General features: G+C 41.7%; 1 protein-coding gene across 1 annotated transcript in view; it reads right to left on the reverse strand.

Moving 5' to 3' along the window:
* Nucleotides 1-858: 858 nt before the first annotated feature.
* Nucleotides 859-27537, reverse strand: part of ALOX5 (arachidonate 5-lipoxygenase) — a 298340-nt gene continuing 271661 nt past the window's right edge. The window contains exon 14 of the mRNA XM_081949557.1: nt 859-2458. Within this exon, the coding sequence (XP_081805683.1) occupies nt 2279-2458 (180 nt within the window). The 3' untranslated portion in view covers nt 859-2278. The remainder of the gene's footprint in view (nt 2459-27537) is intronic.

Below are 27537 nucleotides of genomic sequence, written 5' to 3' on the forward strand. Positions count from 1 at the left end.
CTGTGGAAACGTCAGATCTGAATCTGCTGTTTTCAAGCTTTTTACAGACTGTTGCATCTGAAACTACAGTTTTCAAGTTTTCCAGAACCTGAGGATCATGAATATGTGTTTGTTTTATGAATCTGAGCTAACTGTTATTCAACTTTTCTGGCTGAATTGAGTTCTATCACCGAGATATGCCTTTGTTCTCCCTATTCATGGACAGGTCGATTCTCAAACTGCAGTTTTCAAGCTTTCTAGAGACTGAGTTTCATGAATATGTTTCTTTTATGAATCTAAGGTATGCGTCAAAACTCAACTTTTCAGGCTTTGCAGTTCTACCACCGAGATATGCCTTTGGTCTACCTCTTCATGGAAAGGTCAGATCTGAAAATGCAGTTTTCAAGCTTTCCTACCTCTTTGTGGAAAGGTCGGATCTGAATCTGCTGCTTTCAAGCTTTTTACAGACTTGCATCTGAAACTGGAGTTTTCAAGATTTCCAGAACCTGAGGATCATGAATATGTTTGTTTTATGAATCCAAGCTAACTGTTACTCAACTTTTCTGGCTGAATTGAGTTCTACCACCGAGATATGCCTTTGTTCTCCCTATTCATGGACAGGTCGGTTCTCAAACTGCAGTTTTCAAGCTTTCTAGAGACTGAGTTTCATGAATGTGTTTTTTTAATGAATCTGAGCTATGCATCAAAACTCAACTTTTCAGGCTTTGGAGTTCTACCACCGAGATATGCCTTTGGTCTACCACTTCATGGAAAAGTGGCATCCAAAATATTAGTTTTCAAGTTTTCCAGAGCACGAGGATCATCACCACTACCTCCAATTCTGAAATAGAGGTGAAACTCGAAAAATTAGAATATCATGCAAAAGTTCATTTATTTCAGTAATGCAACTTAAAAGGTGAAACTAATATATAAGACTCATTACATGCAAAGCAAGATAGTTCAAGCCGTGATTTGTTATAATTGTGATGATTATGGCGTACAGCTCATGAAAACTGTACAGCATGGAAGCTATCAGCCTCTGGCACTGCTGAGGTGTTATGAAAGACCAGGATGCTTCAATAGCGGCCTTCAGCTCTTCAGCATTGTTCGGTCTCATGTCTCTCAACTTTCTCTTGGCAATGCCCCATAGATTCTCTATGGGGTTCAGGTCAGGCGAGTTTGCTGGCCAATCAAGCACAGTAATCCCATGGTCATTGAACTAGGTTTTGGTGCTTTTGGCAGTGTGGGCAGCTGGAAAATGAAGTCAGCATCCCCATAAAGCTCGTCTGTGGAAGGAAGCATGAAGTGCTCCAAAATCTCCTGGTACACAGCTGCGTTGACCCTGGTCTTAATGAAGCACAGTGATCCAAAGTCCTGTTGCCCAGTGGTCCAAAGTCCTCTTTGCTGATGAGAGCAACTTTTGCATCTCATTTGGAAACCAAGGACCCAGAGTATGGAGGAAGAATGGAGAGGCCAATCAAGCACAGTAATCCCACGGTCATTGAACCAGGTTTTAGTGCTTTTGGCAAAAGTTGAGATCTGATCTCTCAATTCTGAGATCTGTCTTGTACAATCAGATACCTCAGGGTATTTGAAAAGGTAGTTGTTACATATCTAAATGTACATATGTAAGTGTAAAGTGACAATAAAGTTCTGTTCTATTCTGTTATTTTCTATTCCATTCCATTCCATTCTATAGTGATAATTCTGAAATGTGGCAAAAGTATGCTGCATTAAAATCTAGTACCCTTTAATTTCATTAAAAAGACACAATGATGACAGAAGCATTTTATGTATTTGTTGGTGTTAATGCATATCATTACAGGTTTTCACATCTGCAGTAAAGAAACAAATTATTCTTGGTTAGAGCGTGAGAACTGTGCCCTTGAAATATTGCTATTTTTGGTTTCTTTCCCACTGATTATGCTGGTTATACTTGCTGGTAGTTTAAAAATATTTGAAGGTCAGTGTCACATAAGATGTGCTCTGTATAGCATTTAAAAAGAGTATTTTTTTATAATCAGCAATATTAAGCCGTTATGGTACTTATCTTACTTAAAAGATAGTAGAAAAGTAGCAGGTTTTTTAGAAGCACTTTCTAAAACAAACAAGTAATTTTTTGTTGTTATTATGGAACAGAGTAATGGGGTTGGAAGAGACTTTGGAAGTCTTCTAATCCAACCATTTGCTCAAGCAAGAGATCCTATACCATATTGGACAGATAATTATAATTTTTTAAAATCCTTCAGATAATTTTCCTTTTGGCTAGCTACATTAACTCTTAATTTTCAAAAAAAAATTAGACAGCCACACTATTAGGAATTTGATCTGGGGAAAGATAATAATAGGGAAGTTTTTTGTTCCTATTACGTTCAGCAATGTAACCTGTAATTCCATCAAGATTCTTGCGGAATTTCCTCATGGCCTCTTTCACTGGCTTCTCTGTGAAGTGTTCATCTGGATATATTCCCAGAAACACCTGAATGGAGAAGACCAAAAAAATGCAGCATATTGGAAAAGGTACAAATATTGTAATCAGAATATAGCAAAGATTTTCATTGCAGTTCACCAAGTACTAGTTGTTAGATCCTTTGATGTAGATAACTGAATCCAAAACACAAAAGCTATGTACCAGTTCGTCATTATCATTACTGAAGCTTGTTCTTATTGTCATTACTTTAGTACATTTAAGCTTTTATATGTGCTAGAGTGTTGCGCCAAATTTTAATTTAAATAGTTTGATTCAATTTCCAAAGCAAATTAATTTTCTGAACAGCATTGACATTTTCTTGTTTCTATTTCATTGTTTCTCTCACTTCTTTTCATTTATATAGCTCCCATCTTATGCAACTTTATAGGTATCCAATGTCAAAGCTACAATGTTTGTGAAAAAAAAGGCCAGATATTCAAGGGTTTTTAAAAGGCTAGGAAGCAATCTGTTGTCAAGATTAGGAGTCTCTACTGAGACTGAGATTGGGGGTTGAGTAATCCCCCTACCAATCTAACAAAACAAATACAAAGTTTCTGAATCAATTCAGTGCAGGTAAATTAATATGATGAGACAATGATATTTTTGTATTTCTGATATTGGCAACAATGTAACCATACAGCAACAAAACCAAAAAAGTAATGCCTACTGTGATTGACTAATAATGAAATGGTGTCAAATGTTTAACAATAAGTATCATTTTCACCTGTTAGAACCAATTGAAAACTGGAAATATTGCATTATTTTGATTTTGCTCTGTTATGCTGTTTTTTACCGCTCGCTTTCTGTTCTATTTCCTTCTCGATTTCTGCTCTAATGTAAACCAATTTATATGAAAGGAAACTTACAAATACATGAATACATAAATAGAAACAAATTAATACATACATAGAAACCAATTGATAAAACTTTTATGCAGCTGTCAAAAATCTTTTACCACCCGGACAAGATTCTAAATTCTGTTAGGAAAGTGTATATAAAATACAACAAAATGCACAAACTTTTATGGCTTATTTTATAAGCCATAAAAAAATACAAAGACTGGGAAGAATGTTTTCAGAAAATGACTAGCTCAAACATCAAATAGGAGACATAGGAAGCATAGGAAGATGTAAAAATCTCATGCCTATATACAAATTCACAAAGTTTGGAGAACAAACAGGGTAAACTCGAATTATTAATATATGAAGGTAGATATGGTATATAACTGGAATACCAGAAATTTGGTGGGATGAAACCTATGACTGAAACATGCTGATACATACTGTGTGTATGCCCAGCATGTCCATCGTGAAGCAGCTGGGCATACACACAAGACCCTTAGCCCATCCCAACTGGTTTGAGCAAGTTGGATGCTAATCGGAGGGACCCCGGCCAAGCTAATCATTGACTTAGTGAAGTTGCAGATAGGGTGCCACCATGAACTCCTCAGATTCATCATAGCACCAAAAATGAATGAATCAATCATCTTGGGGCTTGCATGGTTAGACAAGTGGGCATCTACAATAAAGTGGGAGGACAGCATTTGAAACTTGACCTTAGGCATTGGGCCGCTCCCCCCACTCCCCATGAAGCCAGAAGGCCACCTGGGGACCATTGAATCCCATAAAACAGACAGTCCAGAGCCTGAGCCCCTGCAGCAGACACTAAACTTCCAGGCATACAGCAAATACCAATGAATGCTGGGATTTGGAAGGGTTTTTTAGTGAGGAAGATTGCAATTATCTCCCCTCTCACTGACCCATTGACTGCGCAATAGAGTTCGTGCCTGGGGCAAAACTACCAAAGCCTAAGATGTACTCTATGACTCCTAAAGAAATGGAGGATTTAGGGAAATACATTGATGCCGATTTGAGCGGGGCTTTATCCAACCAGCCAAGTCGAAAGTAGCAGCCCCTGTTCTCTTCAAAGAGAAGAAAGATGGAGGGGGGAGGCTCTGCATTGATTTCCAGGGGATTAACACCATTTGCATAGAAAACACCTATTCCCTCACCCTCATGAAGGACATGTTGAACCACTTGGCCAAAGGCGAAGTGTTCACCAAACTGGACTTGAGAGAGGCATATTATCACATACGAATCAGGGAGGGGGATGAATGGAAGACAGCCTTTAACTGCCCCCTTGGGGTTTCCAATTCAAAGTCAAACCATTTGGCTTACAAGGGTCCAATTGCAGTCTTCATGCAATTCATTAATGAGGTGCTGCATGAACAGCTGTACAAAGGGGTGCTCCTTGATGACATTCTTGTCTTTTTGGAGACCCTAGAAGAGCATGTAAAGCTGGTGCGGCAGGTCCTGGAAAAACTTCTAGCCACCAAGCTCTACGCTGAACTATCAAAGTGTGAATTCCACAAGACCTGCCTGGATTATCTTGGTTATCATATTTCCAGCGATGGGATAGAAATAGAACCAGGAAAAGTGAAAGCAGTGCTAGACTGGCACCCCCCACGCACCCGCAAACAGCTACAAAGTTTCCTGGGATTTGCTAATTTCTACAGGCAATTCATCCTGGCATTTGCAGACGTCACTTTGCCCTGGACTGAACTGTTAAAAACAGGGCCATCACTGACAAAGCCAAAGCCAAACCAGTCTATTGGCTTTTTGCCCAGAAGCCCATTCTGCAACACCATGACCCAGAACGGCAATTCATAATCCAATCAGATGCCAGTGATGTGGCTGTAGTGGCAGTGCTGTTGCAAAAGTATAAAGGGGGACAACTCTGGCCATGTGCTTATGTCTCCAAAAAACTCACTGCCATAGAAAGAAGGTGGCCATTTGGGAGAAAGAAGCCTATGCGTTCCGTTGGGCACTACTCACCTGGAGACATTTCCTAGAGGGGAGGAACATGCCATTCGAGGTATGGACTGACCATAAAAACTTCAAAGCCCTTAAACGTCAATGGAAACTGTCTCCAAAGCAAATTCGCAGGGAACGACATTTCAGAAGATTTAAATTCGAAGTGAAGCACATCCCTGCTGGAAAGAACTTGCTGGGAGATGCCTTATCTAGGAAACTGCAGTATGACAGTTGGAGGGAGGAGGTGATTCATGCCATAATTCACCCCAACCAAATGGCAGCTCAAGCCACCATCCGAGGCCAGACCATATGGCAGCATGTTCTCAGCCAGGACAAGCTGACCGCAGCAGTGAAATTGGCGCTGCTAACTGACTCTTGGCTCAACAACAACAAAGACATCCTGATGATGAGAGATGGCTTAGCCTGGAAAGGATCCAACTGTACGTCACTGCAAATTTGAAGCTGGAAGTACTACAGCGAAGCCATGACACAAAATTGGAGGTCACTTTGGATTTCTAAAAACCCTCCACCTTGCCAGACATCAATTTTGGTGGCCTAAAATGAAAGCAGAAGTGGAAGACTATGTGAAAAGTTGTGCCACCTGCAGAACCATGGAAATACAGCCAGGCAAGCGTCCTGGATTATCACAACAGGTGGCCAGCCCTAGCCAACCATGGGAAAAGATTGCAATCGTAGCACTCCCAGACAGCAGCAGAAATAAAGTAATCTGGACAGTCATCGACTTATTTTCCAAGCAAGCTCATTTTATCGCTCAAGATTACCATCCTCAAGGAAGCTAGTGAAGATGTTTGTCAAACACATTTACCACCTACATAGAGTACCCAGGAGAATCACCTCTGACTGCAGAGTTCGGTTGGGTCCACGCAAGGAGACAGCTCGGCCTTTCCATCTGAGCATGAACGGAGCAGCAGAACACGCGAATGCAATGGTGGAACAATACATCTGTTGCTATGTGGATTACCAGCAGGACAACTGGTCAGACTTGCTACCATTCACCAAGTCATGTATAACAACGCTGTCCAAAGCAGAACTAGATTACCTCCTTTTCGAGTAACCAGCGGCATGGAATTTGTTCCCATGCCTGAACTACCCAGAGAACCCCCCTCCTCCATATCTCTGACTGAATGGATGGACGCTCATAAAAAGGGGTGGGATAATACGAAAAGGCTCTGGCAAAGGCAGCAGAAGAGTACAAGAAACAAGCTGACAAGCACCGCTCGCACCAAGCCCCTTCCATGTGGGGGATAAAGTTTTCTTGTCTACTAAATACATAAGGTTAAGGATGCCTAGCAAGAAATTAGGGCCAACATTTTTAGGTCCTTTCCCAATAGTGAAAATAATTAACCCAGTTACAGTTCAGCTCAGTCTGCCCAGGATCCTAGGGAAAATTCACCCAATCTTTCATTGTAGTTTGTTGAAACCTGTGATTGGGTCCAATCTAAGACCAATGACTCAACCACCCACTCCTCCAGTGGTGATACAAGAAGAAACTCACTATGAAGTGAAACAAATTTTAGACTCTAGATTGTACAGAGGTCATTTACAATATTTAGTGCATTGGAAGGGGTACCCTTGGTCTGAAGCAACATGGGTGAAAAGTTGGCACCAACAAGGTTAGCTAAAATCTCAACAAATACCTCCCTAAAATGCTGGAAATGTGAATCAATACATGGAACATACTACCACTTATGGTGGACCTGTGAGGAGGCTAAATTTTTTTGGAAAAGGATCAAAAAGTGGCTAGAGGTAATAACAGGTGTTAAAATAGAATGGAAACCTGAAGTATTTTTATTAGGAATAATGACTGTGAAATATAAAAAAAATTCAGTATTTAACATTACATATAATTACGGTGGCAAGGATTGCCTTTGCCCAGAAATGGAAAAACAAATTAATTCCAAGCGAAGATGAAATAATAAGAAAGGTTATGAACAGTACTGAAATGGACAACTTAACAAAAGAAATCCAAGGAAAAGAAGAAACTGAATACTACTAGATATGGGATAAATGGTATAGGTGGATGGAGGAAAGAAACAAGGATCAATTAAGGAAGACAACAAAGCCCAAAAATAGTAGTTAAGCAGAATTAACACATATATGTATCCAAGTGGTTTAAACTTACTAGAGGTAATCAGCCAATATAGCAGACAGAAGAGTAAGATAAGAGGGTTAAGAATGGTGAAATACAAATGAAATATAATACAAGGGGAAACAATATAAGGTGAGCAATATCGATTGGCAATTGCTATTAGAAAGAACAGGAAGCTCCTGTTCGTATTGTATTGTGTAAATGTGGTATACGTCTAAGTTTTGTGTATGTGTATTTTACATGTTTGTAAATAAAATTTAAAACTAAAAAAAGAAAAGAAAAGTTGGAATGTAAAGACTGACAAGTTAGTAAAACAATTCCATAATAAATTTCCCGATAAGCCAAAGGGTCCCCCTGGGGGAGGGGGAAAGGTGGTTAGTTATGCTTATGTTAACCTCCTAAATTATTCTTATTACAGGATACACTTTTCTTCTGAGGAGAGGCTGCCTGTCGGCCTGCAGCCATCTTTTCTCTTGGATCTTTGGCCTGCCATACTTTCTATTATTCTACTATGCATTTTCTATTGTTGGAAAATGGGAGGGGGGATTGTAGGAGTTAGATGCGATGTATCCATAACAACATTCTTTCTAGAAAGCCAAGCTCATCCTTTTTCTTTGCACCTCTGCCTGGCACCAACACCCCAGCTGAAAGTAACCCCGGCTGCACCTTCAAAGCCAAAAAAGCCGCCGTGGAAAGGTTGGGAAAAGTCAAGCTTGGTGTGCCTCTTCAAGTGAGGGAGAGGGAACTCCATCCCAGAGGAACCAGCAGCTTTCCCCCTATGACAGTGATGATGAGGGTGAAAATGACCTAATGGTAAGTGAAGTCATCTGCCCTTTTGCCATCCCCACAAAAACTGTGGTTCCAAAGCCAGGAATCCAGGGAGAGGTGGACCCCCTAATATATTCAGGCTGTACCAGGTGCTAATTATCCTATCAACAGTGCTGAAACTAGGAATCAGCCAGGAGACTGCCCTGAGCCATGAGCCTCAAGCAAATTAATGGATCACTGATAGAAGGTTCCCCTGCAATGCATCTCACTGAGCAGGTGATGGACCAACATTGGGAAATCATCTGGTTCATAATAGTCACGGAAATGACAGAGGCAATGATTCTGGGACTGTCCTGGCTGGACAAGTGGGGTCGTACGATCTGGTGAAAAGGGAAAGAGAGAAAAATGAGGGTCAAAGCAGCCAGAAGGGAGGAGCTGTTCAGCACTGGGCAGAAACCGAAAGAAATGAGCTCCTGAAAGCCACTCCACAGCAACCACCAGGAACTCAACTAATCCCCAAAGAATATTGAGACCTAGCAGGGATGTTCAGTGAGAAAGAAAGTGACGTGCTCACCCCCCCATCACCCTCCCATCGACTGCACAATTGAGATGTACGGGACTACATCAACAAAAATCTAGCCAGGGGTGGAGGGAGGAGCTGACGTCGCGACAATACGACATGCGATCTTGGGGTTCCAAGATTGCAGTCGATATCTCTGCCACTGGACGGTCCTTTTGGACCTAAATTGTCCCGTAGAGACAGTGATAGAGGAGGGCACATCCTGCTGATCTCAGGGACATCGCAAAGTCCCTGATTGATCCAGGAGAGGTTCTTTTTTCCCGCAACAGAAACGCAGCCATTGAAGTTGCTGAAGTTGGGTCAGCTCCAGAATGGAAGGAAAACAGGAGAGAAAGTGTGTCGAATTGGTGAGAAAAATTTTACTATTAGAGAAGAGATTACCCCCCCCCCCAAAAAAACGTTAAATTAAAATTGAAGACAGAAGAGTAAGCAACGAGATTAAGCCAGAATTAAACTTTGTGTGTTATCTCTTTTTAATTTTTTCTTTTTACGGATGGAATTTTTAAAAATGTTTCCTACTTTTTAAATTGGATTGGTTAAATTTTTCTTCTACTTTTTATTCCTTTTTTCAAACTTACGGATTAAAAAATTCTTTTTTTGTACAAAGCTTGATTGGATTGTTTTTCTTTTAAGAACTTTTCTCCTTAAGTTTGGAACACAAAGAGGGATGTAAAAGCAGAGGAAAAAGAAGTAACACTGCCACTTAGAGGCTGGAGGCTTGGAAATATTGTTTTTCTCTTTTCTCTTTGAATATTTGACTTATATCTCAAGGTTTCTCAGTTTGTTTATTGAAAGTGATAGTGGGGAGAGCACGGTGTCAGGCCTGTAGTTATGTTCTTTTTAGGATCTTTGGCCTGCTACACTTTCTTATAATTTTCTTGCTGTTTCAATAGTGTAGTAGTTGGGAGGGGGGAATAGAAAGGAGTAGGATTGTAGAAGGTATTGTTGACATTCTTTTATAGAAGCCAAGGTCATCTTTTGTCTCCGCACCTCGACACCTGACCAGAAACAGAGGGGTGTAGATGCCAGCGTGGAAGATGATGATTGGAACATGTCATGGATTTGTGGGTGTGGGGATAGATCATGAACTTTCAACTGGGTGGAATTTCAGGATGTAATTCAGAGTTGGAATTTTTCCATAGAGGTGCTAACTTGCCTGTAGAATAAATTGGACCTTTAAGGATGTTTTGCCTTGGACAATGATTTATTTCTGCATGGTATTTAGAACCCTAACATTATTCCAACTCTCCCCTTTAAAAATATTTCATTAGCACCCTACCTCTCTCAATGGGGGAGGGGCTGGTGATGGAAGAGCTGGTGATGGGGGTCGCGGCATTCCCAACGCTGACCAGGACAGCGGAAATATCAGCGAAGAATTATGAGAAGCTTTTGGTGATAAGAAGCTGAGTGCTGGAACTTCAAAGGCAATGGAATGCTGCTTCCAGTTTAATTGCATCTGGAGGAATGCAGGAGGAGAAACAACAAGACCAAACTTCTTCAGCAAAACGTGAGTGCATGCTCCCCCTCCTTCCCCCCAGCTTGGAAGCAAGGCTTGGAGAAAAAAAGAAAAAAGAAAAAAACCCTAGAACGGAGGCTTGGGCTCCTTCCAGACGGCAATAAATGAAATGGCTTATTACCCTGCAACTAACTGGGAGAAAGACTCCCTTTCAAAATGGGAATTTCAACTGAGGCAGGAAGAAGGGATTTCGCCAGCATCTTTCACTTGCAAGCCACCACAAATGGGGCTGCAACCAGTAAATGAAGCAAAACCAGATTGGGTTTTCTTCCCAAATTTTGGATGGAAGAGATGCTACTGGCCACCTCCTTTGCCATCAGCATGGGGAAATGCTCCAAGCCAGCAGTGGGCACCTACTTGGCCCATAACTCCTCCAAGCCAGCAGGAGGGTCCTTGGCACAATCACCCCCCTAGCCAGCCATCATTGGTTGAGCTGCAACCTGTGAAGCAGGCAACCCCGGGAAGGGTCTTAACCCCAGGTCATGGATGGGAGGGATGCCAGTGGGCACCTGCCCTCCCTCAGCAGATGGCACCATGGCAGAAAGCTGGGCAGTGGCCAACCGAGGGATTGACCTCCACACCGGTTCCAGTCTCCCCTGCAAGGCCCAAAAAGGTTCTTACCAGACCTTCCTACAGAGAAGAAATCTCCATGGAAGAAGGGATTACCAAACAGAGGCCTGCAGTGTGGATGGCGGGAAAATGTGCGCCTGCAAGGCCCCAAGTGGTTCTTACCAGTGACGTGCGGTGAGGTTTATGACTGGTGAGGCACTGACACAGTGCTCGGTTTCAAATATTTTTAGACTTGTGGACTTCAACTCCCATAATTCCACTGGCAGGCATGCTCAGTTCCAATTTAAAGCGACAGCATTTGTTTTTCTCCTTTGCTCCTTCTTTTTCTTTTTCTTCTCCTTCCCCTCCTTCCTCCCTCTCTCCCTTACTCCCCCTCTCTCAAACACACGCACACACACACACACACACACACACACACACACACACAGAAGTTGGATTGGACTATCTCTCCTACCCCTTCCCTGGATATCTTTTCCAGTGGCTTGAAAGCAGCTCCTCTGCCACCCCCCCCCCCATTCCCCTGCTGCCTTTCCCAAACACCTCCACCATTGCAAATGCAGCCTGCTGTCTGGGTGGGAAATGCCTGGAACACAATAAAGCCCACCCACCACCTCCTGCTGGCAGGCTGGGGTGAGAGGAGAGGCAGAGAAGCCGGAGGGGAGCTGAGCCTTCCAAAAGAAAGAGGCTGGGGGGAAGTGTGTGTACTACAGCATGGCTCTTTGCCTGGCTTCCTGCCTCCTCCTGTGGTCTCCTCAGTGCTCGCTTGTGCTCTCCCTCCCCAAGTGTAGTTTGATTGCAGGTGGAGCCACGTTGCCTTTTCAAACTTGTAATCAGTGAAGCTGGGCTAGATTTTTATATAGTTTTATCCAGCTGTGTGTGTGAGAGAGAGAAATGAATGGGGGCCTGGGGAGGAAGTCACTACACTTGGGGAGGGAGAGCACCACTGAGGTTAAGCAGAGTCATCCACGGTGAGGCAGCAACTAGCTCAGCTTTTTCCTTTTCCTTTTTTTTTTCATGATGAGAGTGGTGAGGCTGTGCCTCACTTGCCTCACCTGACTGCACGTCACTGGTTCTTACCCCACCTTCCTACAGAGTAGCAATCACCAACATGGAAAAAGGGATTACCAAAGAGAGTCCTGCAGGATGGGAAGCGGGACAAGGTGCATCTGCAATTGCCCAAAAGGTTCTTACCCCACCTTCCTACAGAGAAGCAATCTCCACCATGGAAGAAGGGTTTACCAAGGGGGCAGCTGCAAGTTGGAGAGCAAGGCAGTGTGATGAAACGGTTCCTAAGTTTAGAGATGTAACTAGGTTCCATTCCTCGTGGGGGCCAATTAAATGCCACCATTGTTGTCAACTTGGCCACAGAGCGTCAGAGTGCTTGGCTCCAGCCCCAATGCCACAAACGTGCGCACCAACCACCACGGCGGTAAAGAGAGGGTCCCAGATGCCACCACAGAAGAGTCATCTGGGCCAACAGCCTCTGGAAGAGGATCCCCAACTTAAGGTGACGAAGTGTCCTACCAAGGGGGAGGCCTCGGAAGAGGAAAAAGGCAAACAATCTCCGGAGGAGGATCCCCAACTTAAGGTGACGAAGTGTCCTACCAAGGGGGAGGCCTCGGAAGAGGAAAAAGGCAAACAATCTCCGGAGGAGGATCCCCAACTGAAGGTGACAAAGAGTCCAACTAAGGGGGAGGCCTCGGAGGGGGAAATGCCCAACCGACCTCTGGAAGAGGATCCTCAACTTCAGGTGATGAAGAGTCCTACCAAGGGGGAGGCCTCGGAGGAAAAAGGCCAGCCATGGATGATTGAATCCAAGAACCCAGAACCTACAGCACCTGCAGCAGAGAGCCCTAAATGGCCATGGGAAGAGGTCACAATGGACTTCATCGTGGAACTCCCAGACAGCAGTGGGCATAAAGTAATTTGGACAGTTATTGATTTGGTTTCTAAGCAGGCACACTTCATTGCTTGCTCAGGATTGCCATCCGCAAACGAATTAGCGAAAATGTTTGTGAAACACATTTATCGCTTGCACGGAGTACCCAAGAGGATCATTTCAGCCCGCGAGTCCAGTTCACAGCCAAGTTCTGGAGAGAGGTCCTGAGATCCATTGGGTCCACACAAGAACTGAGCTCAGAGGTTCATCCCAGCATGAACGGTGCAGCAGAGGAAGTCAATGCGGTGGTGGAACAATACATCCGGTGTTTTGTGGACTATCAGCGAGACAACTGGTTGGACTTGCTACCCTTCGCTGAAGTGGCGTACAATGATGCGGTCCACAGCAGCACAGGATTAGCGGGTTTCCAGATTACCAGTGGCATGGAAGTTGTTGCCATGCCTGAGTTGCCTAGAGAACCTCCTTCCTTCATGTCTTTGAGTGAATGGATGGACATGGTAAAGAAAGGATGGGAGAATACGAAGAAGGCTCTAGCAGTTGCGGCAGAAGCTTACCAGAAGCAAGATGATCAACATCGCTCGCTCCAAAACCTCTACCGTGTGGGGGACAATGTTTTTGTATCTACCAAATACATAAGATTAGAAATGCTTAGCAAGAAATTGGGTCCAAAATTTCTAGGTCCATTCCCAATAGTGAAGATAGTTAACCCAGTGACAGTTCAACTCAGTCTACCCAGAAGTCTAGGGAAATTTGACCCAGAATTTCATTGTAGCTTGTTGAAACCAGTAATTGGGTCTAACAGAAGAGCATCCACCCAAGCTCAATCTCCTCCTGTAGTGATAGAAGGGGAAACACAATCTGAGGTGGAAAAAATTGTAGATTTCAGGCTGAATAGGGGTTGCTTACAGTACTTAGTGCATTGGAAGGGTTACCCTTGGTCTGAAGCTAATTGGGTGAACAGTGGGAACCTAAAAGTGGAGAAGTTAGTAAAGCAATTCAATGGGAAGTTTCCCGAGAAGTCAAAGGGTTCCCCTGGGTGGAGAAGAGGTGGTTAATTTTGTTATGTTAACTTTTATGTTATTCTCTTTGCAGGAAACGTTTTTCTTTTGAGGAGAGGCCGCCTGTCAGGCCTGTAGTTATGTTCTTTTTAGGATCTTTGGCCTGCCACACTTTCTTATAATTTTCTTGCTGTTTCAATAGTGTAGTAGTTGGGAGGGGGGAATAGAAAGGAGTAGGATTGTAGAAGGTATTGTTGACATTCTTTTATAGAAGCCAAGGTCATCTTTTGTCTCCGCACCTCGACACCTGACCGGAAACAGAGGGGTGTAGATGCCAGCGTGGAAGATGATGATTGGAACATGTGATGGATTTGTGGGTGTGGGGATAGATCATGAACTTTCAACTGTGTGGAATTTCAGGATGTAATTCAGAGTTGGAATTTTTCCATAGAGGTGCTAACTTGCCTGTAGAATAAATTGGACCTTTAAGGATGTTTTGCCTTGGACAATGATTTATTTCTGCATGGTATTTAGAACCCTAACACACGGGTTGTTTATACAGGTGCTTTTCTGGAGCTGGACTGAAGAGAAAGCCTTGACGTGAAAGATTATAATGAACTTGTTTGAAATTTAACACAAAAAGCCTTGGATTTTATAGTGGCAGTGTTTATAAGTTGGAAGAATGGCACAACACGAAAAAGAAACTTTAACATTGCAAATGATTATGTTAGAAATTCAAAAAATATTAGTAACAACAGAGAATATTGAGAAGAGAATGGAGAATATAAAACACAGAACAGGAAAAATAGATGGAAAAATTGAGGATACTCAAATGATGATGAAACTTGAGGACAGAGCTCTAAAAATTGAAGAAAAAGATGAACAAAAAAGACAAGAAAATTGTTGATATTGATAGTAAACAGAGCGTGGTTGGAAATGGTAAGAGTAGAATATGGAAAGGGGAGATTGATGGATTGGAACTCTAAGTATAACAGAAGAAAGGGGAGAAAATTTGACAGAAGTAATGAGAGAAATTTCAGCAGAAGCATCTGTGATAACCAAAGGCAAGCTGATGGAAGGAACTGATGGAGGGTTTCGAGTTTTTACAAGATATGCAATGAGCAAGAAGTTGCTAAGAGAAGTCCATACAAGACTTATCAAGAAAGGAACCAGAACACTAATACTACAAATGGCAAGAGATATAAGATTGCACTACTACTGGAAGGACAAAGGATGATGTAATGAAAGGTCATAATAAAAACTAAGTTAAACTTAGTTAAATTTAGAGTATTATGTATAAAATGGAGTGATAATAGTTATAGTCAAATAAATGAGTAACAATGATAATAATGCATACACACACACACACACACACACACATAGAATATGGTATAAAGATGTAATGCTATTGGAAGATTTTAGGAGGGTAATTAAATGCCATAATATAGATTTACTTTAAATTTAATATTTTATATAAAAGGATGAATGAATATAATGAATGTTTAATACTTATAATAATTGTTTATACATATATTGGATTGATGACATGAGAATTTGTGTAAATTGCAAGTGGGGACTATTGTGAGAAAGCACAAAACTTTGTAAGCAATCGACATATTGTATGTAACTGGAGGATGATTTTTGTGTATTGTGTGTGTTTATGTTTGTTTGTTCTATGTTTGTTTAAAAATTAAAAAAAAAAAATCTATCCAGCGGGTAAAGTCCTGGGTGGCCACTCCTGTGCTGTTCAAATAAAAAAAGATGGGACAATGTGACTGCACTTTGGATAGTTGGCCCTTTGCCATGGTTTACTGAGTTCCCTCCAGGCACCACTAGAGTGCAGTCTGACCTCAGACATCAAAGCCAAGATGGGGGAAGCAAGAGAAGATGCATATTCAACCCCTAAAGCAGCTAAAGCTGAGCTCCCCTGCCCCAATGCCCAGAAAAAGGGGAGAGCCCTGAGCGAGCTGGGAAGAGTGGAGGAGATGCTGGACTGGAATCAAGCCATGCCCCGAAAGACCCAGATGGAGGAATTTGACTGGGCCACCCTGCGTGAAGCAAGGCCATTATGCAGGTCAAAAGAGAGGGGAGGAGCAGTGGATCCTTTTGAAGTGACAAGAAGCAGATGGGAACGCAGCCCCCCTTCTCTACCCATTAGAAGGAGGCTGAAACCAGTGCCTCTCCCACGTAGCAGGCAGGCTGCCCAGGGCAGACCATCTCACCCCTCCCTCCGAACTAGAACTGAGGAGTATCTCCAGACATATCAAGCACAAGCATACAAAGGCTGACAGGAGGATGGAAGGGCAGTCCTGATTGAATTGCCTTGGTTCAGGGGAAAGTTTGATGGGGACTCAGATCAGTTAGCCCTATTCCTTGGCTCAGCTGAGATCCACCTAGAATGCTATGGACACATCTACTCATCCCTCAGAGCCATAGTGAATACTATCACAGAGGGACTAGAGGTAGAAGCAAGGGAATGGCTAGCAGCCCTCCACAAGAGGAGAGCTCCCCAACTGCAAGGCATAGATGATTTCCTACAACTTCTAGAGGCCAGATTTGAGGAGGTGGAGGAGGACCTGTACATGGAAGATGAGCTCAGTGACCTAAAGCAGAGGGCCACCCTATCAAAGAGCATATCCGCAAATTTAGGAGAGTCATTGGAAGGCTACCCCCCTTACCAGAGCGTCTGTTAGTGCATTTTTTCAGAACAAGTCTGGACCAACAGATTGCCCATGTAACTGCCTGAGAGTCCCAAAACGACTCTCTGAGTGGTTCCAAGTAGCAATAAAAGTTGACAGTGGATTGCATGCTAACAACATGAGAAAGCGACCGGACACGAAAGAGAGAGGTCAATTCAACCTGAAACCACCTGGCCAATGGGGACCCACAGCAAGACAGCGGGCCCTGAAACCAGCCCCCCTTGAAGTCCACTGAAATGCTACAGATGTGGGGGGGGGGGTTGGGCCATATGGCATCTGTGTGCATGATCCCAATCCCGATGCCAAGGACAGAGCCACCACCCAGGGCATGACTGGAATGGAGCCACAAACAGGCCACTCACGCATCCCGGAAGGCCCTCCAGGCTGCAGAGGTCCCTCCCCACCCAGACGAAAGAGGAGGACCCCAGGCAACAAAGACTAGTCACCAGAATCCTATGACAGTGATGACAAGGGCGAAAATGACCCAATGGTGAGAAGACCAATTCATCCTTTCCTTTTTCCAATATGCCTCACAGCCCCAAAAATAGGAAGCCAGGGGGATTTTCAAGCCCTAATAGATTCAGGCTTGATCAACCCGACCACAGTCCTGAAACTGGGGGATCAGAGCAAAAAGACCGGCCCATTCAATCCGGTTCTAACAGGTCAACGGGTCTCTAATAGGGGGAGCCTATGCCACCCACCTGACTGAACCATTGAGACTAGAGTTAGCGGATCACTGGGAAATAATTTGAATCATAATAGCCCCCAAAATGACAGATGCAGTCATACTGGGACTCTCCTGTTCAGAAATGGCTCAGTGAGTTAACAACTGACTGGCTGATTTTGGGCCAGTCATCCCCTCTCTCAGCCCAGCCTACTTCACTGGACTGTGGTAGACAGCCTAAAGATAGCTGCCACAAAGCTGGGACAACCGAAGAACATCTAAGACATGTTAATTAAAGTTAATTATGATTAACTTTATTAGTTTTATTTGTATTAGAATGTATGACACCCAGGTGCCACACTGTTCATGCATTGATTTGATACATTTATAAAAAATAAATAAAAATAAAACAACAACAATAAGCAACAAGAGTTAATGGAATTAGACCAGATATTAACTGGAACAAATGAAAACTGATAAATAAATTATATTGTTATTTATTAAGTATTAAACTTGAAAGTGAGCAGGCAAAGGAGACAATTGCTTGGGCTAAAAGCTTCAGATATGCAATAGAATTAGATAAATGGCAGAAACTATGGGATAGAAATATTAAATTGACTATGCTAACTGCATATAAAGAAAATTTGTATAAAAAGTTTTATAGATGGCATTTTGCATTGACAAGACTGTCAAAAATGTATAAAGATAGATCCGCTAAATGCTGGAAGTGTAATAAATCATCTGGTTCATATTACCATATGTGGTGGAAATGCCCAAAAGCTAAAAAATATTGGAAGAAAATACATACTTGGTTGGAAAAATGATAAAGCAGCATATAGACTTGAAACCAGGGACATTTTTGTTGGGCAGCCTACCGGAAAAATATAATAAAAGGACTACAGTATTTTTCGGAGTATAAGATGCACACACACCCCGAAGAGGGTGGAAATTTGGGTGCATCTTATACTCTGAATGTAGCTTTTTGGAAGCTTTCTTTTAGCCCGCTTCATTCATTAGCACCTCATTGGGGCTGAAAAAAAGCTTCAAATATTTTTACTGCAGTATACTGTTGGAAAAATTTCCTGTTCGTTCTAGCTGGGAGAAGCCAACAGGAAAGATTTGAAGACTGCCTTAAGAGGTACTTCTTTTGTCCTATTTTTGGGAGATAATCCTCTCAAGGGCAGGGCAGAGAGTTCTTGTGACTAGTGATTTCAATTCTTTTGGGGATAATCCCTTTAAGGGCAAGGCAGGGATTTTTCCTATTTGAGTTTTCTCAATTTTTTTTTTCAGGCAAGCGCTAGGCTGGTTTGTTGATTCAGCTTTGTTACGTTTTACGAGCTGTTAAGTACTTTTGGCTGAATGCCCAGACATCTAGTTAAGGGGCTGCATGGGGGGAAAAAAAGTAGCAAAAAGTGTTATTTTATTATACTATTGTGTTTGCTTGTTTTTCTGGTGCTACGGGAATAAAAATGAATACCTGATAGGCAGAATCCCCCCCTTTTTTCCTCCCCCAAAACTAAGGTGCGTCTTATACACCAAAAATACAGTATATATTTGGTTTTACATATACTAACTGCAGCCAGAATTGTGTTTGCACAGCAAGGGAAAAATGATGAGATTCCGTCAGATGAGAATGTAATTAAGAAAATACTAGAATGCGCAGAAATGGATAGATTAATACTTACTATTAAGGATAAAGAAGAAACTGGATATTTTTTGATACGGGACGTATTTTATTAATGGCTAGACAATAAAAACAGAAGTTAGAAAGGAGACATAAAAAGAAGAAATGTTAAAGTGGAGAGTTCTGGAGAGAATGTTAAAGTGGAGTTAAAGTGGAGAAAAGATAATGTAAGTATTATTATTATTATTAAGTATATTATATTATTATCAATATTATTGTGATGAATACTATAACAAATATCTAGATTATGACTGCTTAAAAACAACTGTACCCAGATCGCACACTGTTAGATGGAAATTTAATTTTTATATGTTATATAAATGAAATAAATAAAACATAAAAAAGAAAAAAAAGCTGGGTCCTGTTTATAAGACCTTTTCCCAATTGTAAAAATCATTAACTCAGTCAAAGTGGAGCTGAAACTCCACTTGTTTCCACCTGTTGGGGAAGATACTTCTGGTCTTCCACAGTAGCTTATTGAAGTCGGTAGCAGGTTTGAAGGTAAGGCCAGTAGCTTGGGAAGCCCCAGGTGCAGGGAGAGACCCATTACTAAGTGAATACTTTAGTAATATCCCATTACTAAAGAATCTAGGATTCTTTTTACAAGGGGCATTTTACAGTATTTAGTACAGTGGAAAGGCTACCACTTTCAGTAGCGACTTGGGTGAAGAGTTACGTTTTGACATAAGGGGGTAGCCTTTCCACTGTGAACTTTGAACCTTACCTGGCCACAGCAATCTTTCTGTTCCTCAGTTGCCACACAGAGGGTGAAGGGGGGAAGGAGGTTTGAATGCATTACTAGACACAACGAAGAGCTTTCTCGTGAGAACCATCCCTACTGGCAACCCATAAGGCTGAGGAAGGAATGTCTGAAGAGCCTGCAAATTACTGCTGTGATCTGCAAAACATGTTCCTTGTATACTTGCCCATAGAATACCCAAACTATATATGTATCAAATGTAAACTAAACAAGTTACTAGAAGAAAAAGTAAAGGGTCTAGAGGAAACTCTAACAACTCTGAAACTCAACCTACAAAATGAGAAACCCCAAACTTGCAAAAAGAATATGCCCAAATTGAAACATGGAAACATGTCACTAATAGAAGAAAACACAAACCTAGTACAAGAGCGCTGACCAGCCCAACACATTCTAATGTAGCCCTACTGGTACTAAGCATTCAATTTTATGGACTTTCCCTGGAAGAAAACATGCAGACATTTAGAAAAGAAGCATCATCAAATGTCCCTAAAAAAGTAGCACCAACAAATGCTTCTGTGATAGATAGAAAAATAACCCAAACCTCCCTAGAAAAAAAAAGGCGAGTGTTGGTGATAGGAGATTCAATTCTCAAGGGAACAGAACCAGCTGTCTGTAGACCAGACAGTCATTCCAGAGAGGTATGTTGTCTTCCTGGAGCAAAAATGTGAATGGGGGGAGGTAGTGGACACCATCGTCCCCACCTACCCAAATAGCTGCACAAGTGACCACCAGACGATAACACTGCAACCGGCAAGACCAACCCATAAGCAATCTAACCACGAAACTCAAAAACAAACTGCTAGCAGACTGGTTCTGAGACAATCAACAACCTTGACAAAAAGAGAGGACCTAGCATGGAAGGCGACAAAACTCTACATCCTAGAATCCTTACTGACACTGATTCTCCAGAGGAGCCATAACATTCCTAAAGACTTTACATTTAGCATGGAGGCAGTTCTGGTGGCTCGGTATTAGGTTATGTGAAAAGTTACACCATCTGCGCCACAATGAAGACACGACCAGGAAAAAGCCCCAGACTGCTGCAACCAGTAGCAGAGGCAACGAGGCCATGGGAGGAGATTGCAATGGATGCTATAATGGAGTTGCCGAAAAGTGGGGGGAACACAGTGATCTGGACCGTAACACACCTGTTCTCCAAACAGGCGCATTTCATACCCTGCAGCGGACTACCCTCAGCCCACCAGTTGGCCAAACTGTTCCTGAAGAGCATCTACTGCCTGCACGGAGTGCCACAAAGAATTATCTCAGACAGAGGGGTCCAGTTCATGGCTAAATTATGGAGGGAGTTCCTGCGGTCCATCCTGCCTTTTGCCTTAGCTTTGGCCTTTCATCTGAGCACCAATGGGGGCTGAGAGAGAGAGAGAGAGAGGCCATGGTAGAGTAGTACCTGAGGTGCTATGCGAACTATCAGCAGTCCAATTGGGTGGACCTCCTGCCTTTTGCTGAGGTCACGTACAATAATGATGTTCACAGTAGCCCGGGACTAACCCCATTCAAAGTAGTGAGCGGCATAGACTTTGACCCAATGCCTGTGTACCCAAGGGATCCCCCCCTCCTCAGTCAGCTTGACCGATTGGATGTCAACACTGAAAGCCACCTGGGAGAATGTTAAGAAAGCGCTAACCTATAAGAAACAGGCAGATAAACACCAAGCTCCACAACGGCCATTCCAATTGGGAGAGAAGGTCTACCTCTCCACAAAATATCTGAGGTTAAAACTCCCTAGCAAGAAACTGGGGTCAAAGTTTGTGGGCTCATTCCCCATAGTAAAGATCTTCAACCCAGTCACAGTGCAATTGCCCTGACTGCTAGGGAAGTATTCCATAGTAGTCTCTTAAAACCTGAGGCGACTACCCTGTGAGCCCCCAGACACTGGCCATAGGGGGCCAAACCCATTATGAGGTGCAGCAAATCCTCGATTCGGGGTGGCATAGGGCACAACTGCAATATTTAATCAAGTGGAAGGCTATCCCTTATCAGAGGCATCTTGGGTAAAGAGTAGGAACATCCAGGGTGATTGCCTTATAGCAAAGTTCCACGCAGAAAATCCAAACAAACCTGGAGTTTGCGTCCTTAAATTCTATACCTATACTCAAATTGTTTTTGCTTCGCATAGGTTGCCTTCGGAAAGTGAGGGGGCTGAATATCAACTCATAAAAGCATTCCAGGCCTGCTTTCGAATTGCCATAAGCAAGAGGAGGGAGAACTGATGGAGCTGCTCGACTGCCTCGACCTAAAGCACATTCCACACATGCCTTTCTCCAGATTGAATCCCTGTTTACTGGAGGAAGCAGGAGCACATCCCTGGTTTCTGCAGCCCACGAATGTACTCCGCTGGGAGAATGTGATTTATGACACACCCAGGGAGGAGAGGGGGAAATAGGGTCATAGGAGGCTGTAAATTTCATGAGGGTAGAGTTATCTCTGCTTGGATATTGCCGAAATGTTGCTCCTAATAAATGACTGGATTTATTTTGAAACTTGGCTCAAGGCTCATGAATTAATTAGGGCATCCTTTGGAAACCTGACAGAAGGTAGATATGATTAGTTGGAATAACAGAAACATACCAATAGAAGAATACAAACATACAAACTGTTCAAAAAAGGACCACTACATTGCTACAGAAATGCACAAAACTGGTTAACCTGAAGTTCTCCAGCTGAACAGACATGGGAGATGTGAGCTCTGAAGAGTCTCACATGAACCCTGTCTGACAAACTGTCTCTGAGATCCGTTTTTGGATCAGAACCTCCCTGTGGGGGTGTGAAGAATGGGAAGCGTCTCATCACACCCAGAGGGAGTGCAACAGGTCCCTCGTAGGTCAGAGATTTGCCTCTGAATCTGAGCTGGGGTAGCAGCATGGCAACTTGGCTGCACAAGAGTTGGCTCCAGGCCAAAGCAGCTGAACAGGAGCGTGCAGAGACGAGATGAAAGCCTGGTAAGATCTATTAACCCACAGTTATAAATCAGAATTTGGAAAAGGCAAAGAACTTTGAGATCATAAATAATATTGATGGACAGATTGGGATTTTTGTGAAAAGGAAGAAGGGGAAAAATGGAGGGTGATTACCTAAAATGGAATCACTAGCCCCAAAGAGAGCCATTTGCTTAAAATAATTTGGATGGAAAGGAGAAAGAAGAGAAGTGACAAACCCACTTAAACACAAGCTCTAAATTTGGTTTTGGACTTGAAAAGTTTATGTTTTTAAAGGAGTCTAGGAGCATGAAGATTTGCTTCGTCCGAGTGTCTTTTAACTAACATATCTTAAGCAACTCCAATTAATGAGAACTGGAATGCAACAAGGGAGAAAGATCAAGAAAAAAGCACCATCTCCTTACTGACAACTGATAACCCAATCTTGCCTGTGTGGGAAATTTTAATTAACCAACTGCCATATATCAGAACTTGGAAAAGCAGGAGGAAAAAGAAACATACCCGAATTTGGTTGTATGCACGTTTGTTCCAATTAATATATTTTGAGCAATTGTAACCAACGAGAAGCGGAAAGTACCAAGGAAAAAATAATAACAAAATCAAGAACTGGAGAAATACAAAGTCTTTTTTTTTCTTTTTTGTCTGCAAAAAATCAAAATGGCTCCAGCTTCTGTTCCATTTTCACAGTAGTTGAATTAACTAAATTTAAGGTGGACCAGAATTTGGAAATAAGATTGGTATAACTAACTGCAATTTTGGAACTGGACATTAAGGAAGAACAAAAGACCAAGATGGCTCCTGTCGCTCTTTCCCACAGCAGCTGAAGTAGATAAATTTAAAGTGGACCAGAACTCTGAAATAAGAATTATATAACTAACTGTAACTTAGGACTGGACATTATGGAAAGATGGGAATTTGAAGAACTACGTGAAATTATAAAAAAATATATGCATAAATCATTAAAGTGAAGCCTAAATAGAATTCTGAATTCAGAGAAGCAGGTATTTAAGGAAGAAGGGAAGGAAGTAGGGGGGGGGGAGACAATGAAGGGGAAGAAATGGTGGGAAATAAAAAGCAGGCAAAAAACTCCATAGAGCTTGGCAGTGGTATAGGAAAAATTGTAAAGGGGGGGATCTGTCCCAATAAAAGGGAATAAAAAGCAGACAAAATATGTTTTGGAGGTTGACAGTAGCATAAGGAAAATTGAAATAGGAGGTTACGCCCCAACAAAGGGACATATAAAAGATCGTTTTGATGGAGGCTTGGGGAAAATTGAAAAGGTGGACATGTCAAAACAAAGAAAAGGGAGAAAGCAGAAATAGAGAAGTGGGACAAAAGATTTACTAGGAAAAAAACCAGACAACTAGAAATTGTTATATGGGAAAATATGAAGGGGTAAGGGGTTTATTCCTAAATATGACAATAAAATGGAGTTGCTAACTGACTGAATATGATAATGGAAATATAATTAAATAAACATATGGAATATGGACAAATATGAAACTGATACGGGAAGATTGTAAAGCAGAGGTTTGTGATAATTAAACTGAGTTGCTAATTGATTGAATATGACAATAGAAGGACAATTAATCATGGGTTAAAATATATGAAACATGGACATAACATGGACATTTTAAGATGATGAACAAAGTGAGAAGTGTACCACTTGTTATTCTATATAGTAGATTAAGGGAATTGTAATGAACATTGAACAGTAAGGATTGCCATTTATAGACAATTAAGGGTAATCTAAACCAAGATATGGAAAAATGGAGAGGGAACATGAAATATATTTACAATGGGAAACTATTGAGATTTAAAGACAGAATTACAAAGTGGGGGCGTGTAAGGATATATAATTATATAAACATAATGAATAGCTGGGAATTGTAATCAGGTCTAGATCTTGGCCAAAATTAGGCAGGGGGGAGTGTTTAAAAGTATAATGACTTTATATGTATACCTTTTTGTTTTCTCCTTTTTTTTAAAAAAAGGAGGAAGATATATGTTAAAATTAAATATGTATACTGAAAAGGAATTATAAATACCATCAACATAAAATAGAGCTTGCTCAGAAGCTGAAATACACCAAGTAAATGAGATGAAGAGTGTGAAGAGAGATGCAAGGGAAGAAGAGAGCGATAGGAAAGAGACCAGGGGGGGAAGAGGAGGAGAGAAAGGAGGAGTGGAAAGGTGAGAGAGAAAAAGGAGAGAGGAAAGGGAAATAGAGAAGGAAAGGGTGATAGAGGGAAGAAAGAAAATAGGTAGGGGGAGGAGAGAGGAAGAAAAAAGTGACAAATATGGTGTATGGAGAGCAGAAGATCCAATAATTGTTTTTGGGAGTTGATGGTAAGATGAATTGATGTAAACATTTAATAATACAATTCGATGTTGGCTGTGTAATAGTATACATGTAGTTATATGTTATGAAAATGAAAAAATAAAAAACGTTATATATATATCTAGAAATGCACAAAACCAAAGACGAAAACCTCCTAGAATGCATAAGGGGGAATATAAAAGTAAAAAAGAATGTAATTGCCATAGGTGTATACTACAGGCCACCCAACCAAGGAGAAAAAATAATGTGCTTTTTGCTAACCAACTAACAAATATATGTAGGAAACACTACCATAGTAATGGGGGACTTCAATTATCCTGATATCAATTGGAAGACTAATTTCACACAAAGTGAAATAGGTTCCTAACCAACCTAGCTGACAACTTTGTTGTCCAAAAGGTAGAGGAGAGAACTAGAGGGACAGCCATACTAGACTTAATTATTACGAACACAGAAGAAATGATAGAGGGAGTTTCCACTAAAGAGAGAAGATGGCAAGGAAATAATAGCAGAGAAAAGAGAGCCGCTTAACTCATTTTTTGCATCAGTCTCTAGAGAAACTATAGCCCAACCTATCAAAATAATAACTGTAAAAGGCAGACTAGAAATAAAATGAGCAAAAAAATAGTAAGAGAACACCTGTCTGATCTTGATGAATACAAATCACCAGGATCTGCCGTATTACATCCCAGAGTTCTAAAGGAATTGGCAGATGTCATCTCAGAACCACTGTACCACATCTTTCAAAAATCCTGGAGCACGGGGGAAACTACAAGAGGACTGAAAACGAACTGATATGGTTCCCATCTTCAAAAAAAAAAAAAAGGGGGGGGGGAACCAGACCCAGGAAACTACAGACCAATCAGCCTAACATAAACACACGGGAAGATACTGGAAAAGATAATCAAAAAACAGATCTACCAAAATCTAGAAACGAGTCAAGTAACAACTAGCAGTCAGCATGGGTTTGTTAAAAATAGATCATGCCAAACCAATCTTATTTCATTCTTTGACATAGAGACTAAATTAGTAGATCAGCAAAATGCTGTGGACATATTATACTTAGACTTCAGCAAAGCATTCGACAAAGCAAGGCATTCCACAACCTACTTCTTGGTAAACTAGAAAAAAGGGGGATAGGTAGCATCACCATCAGCTGGATTTGCAATGGCTAAGAAATCATATTCAATGAGTAGTCCTTAATGGTACTATGTCTACATGCAGGGAAGTAAGCAGTGGGTGTCACAAGGTTCTGTCTTAGGCCCAATACTCTCCAATATTTTCATAAATGACTTAGATGAGGGAATAGAAGGGGAACTGATCAAATTTGCATACTAAACTGGCAGGAATAGCTAACACTCCAGATGGATCTTGACAGACTTGAACACTGGGCCCTAACTAATACAATGAAATTCAATGTAGAGAAAAGTAGTCTTACACTTAGGTAAGAAAAACCAAAAGCACACACATAGATTGGGAGAAAGCAGGCTTAATAGCAGTAATTGTGAAAGAGAGCTTGGAGTCCTAGTGGACAAACAATTAAATATGAGTCAGCAGTGTGTGGTGGCAGCCAAATAAGACAATGCAATCCTAAACTGCATTAACGATCAACTGCCATTTGTCATAAATGGTGTAGGGTTTCCTGCTTAGGCAGGGGACTAGATGACCTACAAGGTTCCTTCCAACTCTGTTAATCTTCTTGCTTGAATTAACCCATGTGACCTGTGACACTTGGAGATGGGATTATTTCCTAGTTTAATTATACTGAAACTATAGGAAAAATTTAGAACTGGTTTTCCATTGAAGCTATGCTAATATGATGTACTCAATAAAAAGGGCCTTTGAGAAAAAGCCAAGGCTCAGAGTTCTGATTTGCTTGGGTTTGTTAGTCGGATCCTTGGAGGGGAGGGAGGAAAGCTTGCTGGTATTTTTCACATGCTTTTGCTTTTGCTGTAACTGCTTGGGAATTAGGGAATGGGACTTTCTTCGGAATGGACTCCCTCCCAGCCAGTTTCAGCCTGGTTCTAAGGTCACTGTGCCCTGAGAATGAACTGTTATCTGCCTAGCAACTCAGCATTCTGAAAACATCCTTGCGGCATCATATTGGCTGCCGGTGGACTAGTCAGGGAGGTTGGTGTGGTAAAGTGTGTTCAAACTAGAGATTGGAAACAAGCTTCTGTTGGGTTGTGCATTTACAGTTTCTTCAACAACCTAAATCAATCAATTTCTGCCTGTTTCCTTGCAACAAATTATAATCAGGAAAACATATTTTGAGCAAGATATTCACAAGATTTCTCAAAAGAGAACTCTTGTCCTTTTTCTTGAGGGAAAGGGGAAAAATGGAAATCCATTAATCTTTAGAATTTTCAGGACAGATACAAAAAGAAAAATATCAGGAGAGGCACCTGGACCTTAATATATCCTACAAAAGATTTAAGAAATTGCCTAAAACACCCTGAATAACAGAATATGACTCAACTGGGCAACAGTGAGGTCGAGGCCTCACATTCCAGAATTCAGTATACAGAAAGGCCTAGAAAGGAGGGTGGCACATTTGCAGCCCTTTGCCCCACTTCCCTAAGCCTTTGAATCCTGACCTATAATCAACAAGTGAAAATAATCAACAATACACATAGAAAGAAATGCCTCAGGCCCTGTTCCCAACACAATTGATTAGGATCAACACCTTTTAACAGAAGGCATGGAGGTATACTAAAATAAGAAAAAA

Source organism: Natrix helvetica, assembly GCF_964273705.1.
Source record: "Natrix helvetica genome assembly, chromosome: 3".
NCBI classification, from domain to species: Eukaryota; Metazoa; Chordata; class Lepidosauria; order Squamata; family Natricidae; genus Natrix; species Natrix helvetica.